Raw genomic sequence first — 4,815 nt, forward strand, 5'->3', positions numbered from 1 at the left:
TGCATGTCATGGTTATACTCCTCTTTGGCAAATAAAATCTGTCGCTCTGGCAGTCACCGTGAGATCCCACGTAGTTCCCAAAGAGATGGGAGGGTTGTGTTGTGGGTTTGGTTTTCACTTTTGGCTAATTAGGACCAGTTGCTTTAGTTCTTATGAGACTGTTGGAAATGGCTGCTTTACCAGGGCAGTGCTGCGTGGTTTGGACGTATGCTCCACTTACAAATTAAATGTCTTGGTTCTGGTATTGTTAAAATAAGAAGTGAAACAAACAAACAAACAAACAAAAACCTCACCAAAAAACCCAGCTTTGAATTTCATGCCAGGTACTCAACACAGTGTTCATTCTGTGTGTCGTTATATTGTGGCTTGAGTAATAGCAGCCTGCTCTGTGCTTAATAGTTTTGCTGGCCTGGTTGGGATGTGCTTTCCCCCCCCATCCCGCAGTGATCCTGGTGTGCTGGCAGATCTTGCCTGGGGAGACGCACTGGCACCAGATTCCTTCTGCCTGTGTAACCTCCTGTGTTTGGGAAACTGCTTTGAGCTGCGAGGGATGGAGCCCAAGATGCGGACCCACTGAAGTGTATTAAAGTCCATAGATACGAGAGAAAGAGGTCGTGTTGTGTTTGCAGGACAGTTTCACGAGAAAGACTGCTGGTTTGGGGTTTTGGGTTTGCTTTTTCACCAGTGCTGCTTTCTTGTGTTACAGCGGCACTTTGGAGAGCAGGTGAATGTCAGTCCCCTCGTTCTCCGGACTCTTGGCTCCTTTTCTGCTGCCTGCAGCTCTATCCCATACATCTCATGCTCTGCTTATGAGTGAAAACCTAAATCAAGCTCCGGAGCAGAGCATCAGCAGCCCTGACCACCTGTGCTGAGCAGAGGCAGGCTCAGAGCTCACTGAGGGGTTGGGTTTGGGCCATTAATGTGCCAGTCCCCTGAAACAGTTGTGTGTCACCCTTTTGGGGTCTGTCTCCCCTCTTTTTATTTTTCCTACTGCATTCAGCCTGTAGCCGAACCCTAACACTGAACCCTGTGCTTCCCCCGGGGCACTGGCATCGAGCTCCCTCCTTGCCACCTTCTGAGATGGCGATAATCTCCTTTATTCGTGCAACAGCGTCAGTAACCTTTAGGCTATTTATAAGATGTGATCATGCCCCTCCCGAGATGCTTGCAAGATAAATTTAGCTCCCTTAGCATCTCACCGCCAGTCCTTACGCTGCCTTTCCTCGTACGAGCTAATGAGAGCCGGCCCCGTGCAGAGCTGCGGCGAGGGGTGACTCACTTTCTATGCTCGTCCGGGGCAGACTTCATCGCGAATGAATCTCATTCGCTCGCTCAGCCTGGGGAGCCAGTCCAAGTATCCGTTTCCGAAAGGCAGCCAGCAAGGGAGTGGTGGGGGATTAGGCAGAGGAGCGCAGAAAAAGCCCGTGGAGGAATGCTGCGGTGGGACGCGTGTTCGGCGCCCAGGACCTGTGTGGATGGGGGGAAAAGGGGGCTGTGGCAGGAGGGGAAGGGGGCTTTGGCAGGAGAGGCCAGGGGTGCTTTGAGGCCAGGGCCCTGCAGTCCTCTCCCTCCTCTGCTGCCAGAGCCTTGCAGGGTGTGGGCATCCCAGCTGAGCCTTTCTTCCTCCTCTCCTGGTTGAAATGCCAGCTTTTCCCAGGTTATTCGGGGTGATGGTGTTCAAATGAGCATTTTCAGGTGTTCCCTGCTCCTCATGGGTGTTTAGAAACTAAGGAGTCTTGCTCCCAAGGCTGGTTGAGCACTGTTTCTCTCCTGATTTGCTGCACAGAGCTATGGGAAGAGCAAAATTAAGATTGATCTAGTGGGAGCGGATTTTATTCCATTTCTGTCATCACGGTAAGAACCCACCTAGAATATGCAGAAATGAGCAGGCAGTCCCAAAACTCCAAATAAATTGCTCACTTTCGTAGCTTCAGTCCAAGTTGTTTGTTCTTGGTGAGGTACGGGTGCTGTGTTCCCCTGTGAGCCACCCTTGCTGCGGGTGCAAACTGGGGCTGAGACAGTTCTGCTGTTGACTTCAGCCATGACTGCACCTCAGGAAGGCTCTGGATGGTGTTTTTGAGGGAGGTGAGTGCTTGTTCTGCTGGTCCTCTGACATGGCTGCAAACGAGCCCATGCTGAGCCGAAAAATGTGCAGAGCAAGAGCCTGGGCAGCCTGCACAGCTCGAGGCTAGGCAGGGGGGTTGCAGGTCCCTGTCCTGTTCTGCTGGGGGCATGGCCGGCCACCAGCGTTTGGTTGTGTCAGAGCAGAACTGCCCAGAAAAGGACACACTGCTCATCTAAAAAATGTTGGGGCTGGCTGTGACCTCTCTGCCTTCTCCTCCTCAGGTTCCCGGCCCCTCACCAGCCCCGATGCACTGCCAAGAGAATGAGTACCTGGATGAGCAAGGGAAATGCACCCTCTGCAGAGACTGCATGCCCGGGCAGGAGCTTTCCAAGGTAAATCGGCTACTTTGGAACAATTGCGAATCATTTGGTACCGAGGCTTTTACAGTGCTGGGTGATTTCCCTGCCAGCCTTCCTTTGGAAGGGATAACCCTGGGTCCCGGCACGTTGGGAAGAGCTGGGAATCAGTGGAAAGTGATGGTGAACAGTCTCACTCACCTTGGATAGGAGGATGAGATGATGGGAAGGATTTTAGGGTGCCCTCTTTCCTTTTTGCCAATGGGAATCTAAATTTTCTCCTGGAGTGCTTTGCTGGCAGAGCTTTCCTCCTCCCTAAACATGGCCAGTGAGCCATGTCTTCCCCTGTGCCTGCTCTGGTGACGTCTGATCTCTGATCTGTTCTGAGGGCCGTTTGTATGGCCCTGCCATCCTTTGTCCCCAAAGAAGGGACACTGTTCCCCCCAGTACCCCTTTGGGACCTGAAGCAGCTCGTCACCACAGCCATGCACCCAACATCATGTCTTGCAGGACTGTGGCGATGGTAGCGGAGGGGATGCGCAGTGTGTGGCCTGCCCTCCCAGGAAGTTTAAGGACAGCTGGGGCCATCACGGCTGCAAGCCCTGCCTCTCCTGCACCCTCATCAACCGCATCCAGAAGTCCAACTGCACGGCCACGACCAATGCAGTCTGTGGGGAGTGTCTGCCGGGGTGAGTGGGGCTGGGTCCTGGCTCGAGCAGAGCCACAATGGTCGCAGCTGGGAGCATACTGGGGTGGCGTGGACAGAGGGGGCTTCATCTGAGGCCACCCAGAACGTGGGATGTAAGAGGAGCCTGGTGAGCCAAGTGTCCTTTAGGACACTGCTAACGACATGGAAATCAGACCCATCCGATGGCCCCTTTGTAGCTCCAAAGAAGGCAACCTGAAGGCTCCCAGGAACAAGCAGTGGAAAAGTCCTTCCAGGCCTGAGTGGTTCCTGTGGACACCAGGGTGGCAAAGCACAGGAAGACGAGTGGCCGTAGACCACTACAATCGGTGGTCCCCAGAGAGGAGGAGAGACCGTGCCTCAGGTGATGGGCGTCAGGAGTTGCTGAAATGCAGAACACCCAAGGACTGCAGGCCATGCACTGGCGAGCCATGTGACTCTTCAGAGAGGAACGAGTCAAGGCTCTGGTTTATGAGTCCCTTCCCAGGTGCAGTTGTAGGCTGAGGTGTATCTGTGCCTTCGTGGAGCTGTTAATCACTGTTATCCAGTGCAGCAGACATGGGGGCAGGCTGTTAAGTGATCTTGCTGCTTGGCCAAAGTGGTGATAGACAGGGAAGCGTAGCTGCCGGTACAGCTTTGGGCAGCAATGGAGACAGCTGCACCTTGGGGCAGGGGCAGGAGAGCTCAGGTCTCTCTGGAGCCGGGCTGGTGGGGTGGTCACTGTGGGGCCCAGCGCTGCTGAGACCCTCTGCTCTGTTGACAGGTTTTACCGCAAGGCACGGATCAGCGGGCAGCTGGACTGGGAGTGCATCCCGTGCACGAAGCAGACACCATCCTCTGAGCCTCAGTGTACGTGCAGTCCCTCACGGGGCACGGGGCGAGGTGCTCTGGGGTACAGGGGGTGGTGAGGCCATGGTGGAGTAGGTTCACGGTGCGTGCCAAGTCGTCATGACAGAATCAAAGGCACACGCGTGGATGTGCGCCAGCCTTTCATCGATGCTGCTCCACTGGCCACAGCACAAGCCGTGGTCCCACAGACCTGCTGGAGGGGACACGGTCACTGCTCATGAAGAGGAATGGCTGGGAGGGGGTGGCCCAAGCGTCGGGGTTAGGCTCCAGCGTTTTGTGTGTTTGCAGGTCGGTCCAGAATAAACCTGGTGAAGGTAGCTGTCCCCACCGTGCCGCCACAGGACACGGCCCTTCTTGCACTGACCAGCAGTGCCCTGGTCATCATCGTACTGGTGCTTCTGGCACTCTCCATCATCTACTGCAAGCGGTTTTGGAAGAGCCAGTGCCAGCGAGGTAAGGCAATGCCTGCGGTGCTTCTCCTTCTCCTTTTGCTGTTCACAAATGCCTGTGGCCTCCTCCTCACTGTGTAGACCATTGCCCCTGGCATGGATGCTCTTGCAGCACACAGTAGTGACCTAAATGTCCCTCTGCTCATACAGAATAAACACCTCATCTGCAGGACCCCTCTTGTGCTTTGCCTGCTCAAAGACATGGAGAAGCCTCGCTCCTCCATCCTTAATTAGGAGGAAGATGCCATTCCTCAGTCAGAACTGGCGATCCTCTCTTCCTGTGGTTTCTGGGGTGCAGGCTGAGACTGAGTGACTCTGTGCAAGGCAGAACCGTGGGTCTGGTGAGGGAAGAGGGCAGTAGGTTTTGTGGCTGGGGTTGGGCCACATTGGCATCCAGCAGCGTGCCAGGGA

At 54.9% G+C, this 4,815-nt stretch overlaps 1 protein-coding gene across 1 annotated transcript in view; it reads left to right on the plus strand.

Moving 5' to 3' along the window:
- Positions 1–2,370: 2,370 nt before the first annotated feature.
- LOC104542594 (tumor necrosis factor receptor superfamily member 27-like) overlaps positions 2,371–4,815 on the plus strand; it is a 4,947-nt gene continuing 2,502 nt past the window's right edge. The window contains exons 1-4 of the mRNA XM_010186956.1: positions 2,371–2,457; positions 2,932–3,110; positions 3,870–3,955; positions 4,244–4,408. Coding sequence (XP_010185258.1) covers positions 2,371–2,457; positions 2,932–3,110; positions 3,870–3,955; positions 4,244–4,408 — 517 coding nt within the window. The remainder of the gene's footprint in view (positions 2,458–2,931; positions 3,111–3,869; positions 3,956–4,243; positions 4,409–4,815) is intronic.

This window comes from Mesitornis unicolor, unplaced genomic scaffold (assembly GCF_000695765.1).
Source record: "Mesitornis unicolor isolate BGI_N332 unplaced genomic scaffold, ASM69576v1 scaffold27476, whole genome shotgun sequence".
NCBI lineage: Eukaryota > Metazoa > Chordata > Aves > Mesitornithiformes > Mesitornithidae > Mesitornis > Mesitornis unicolor.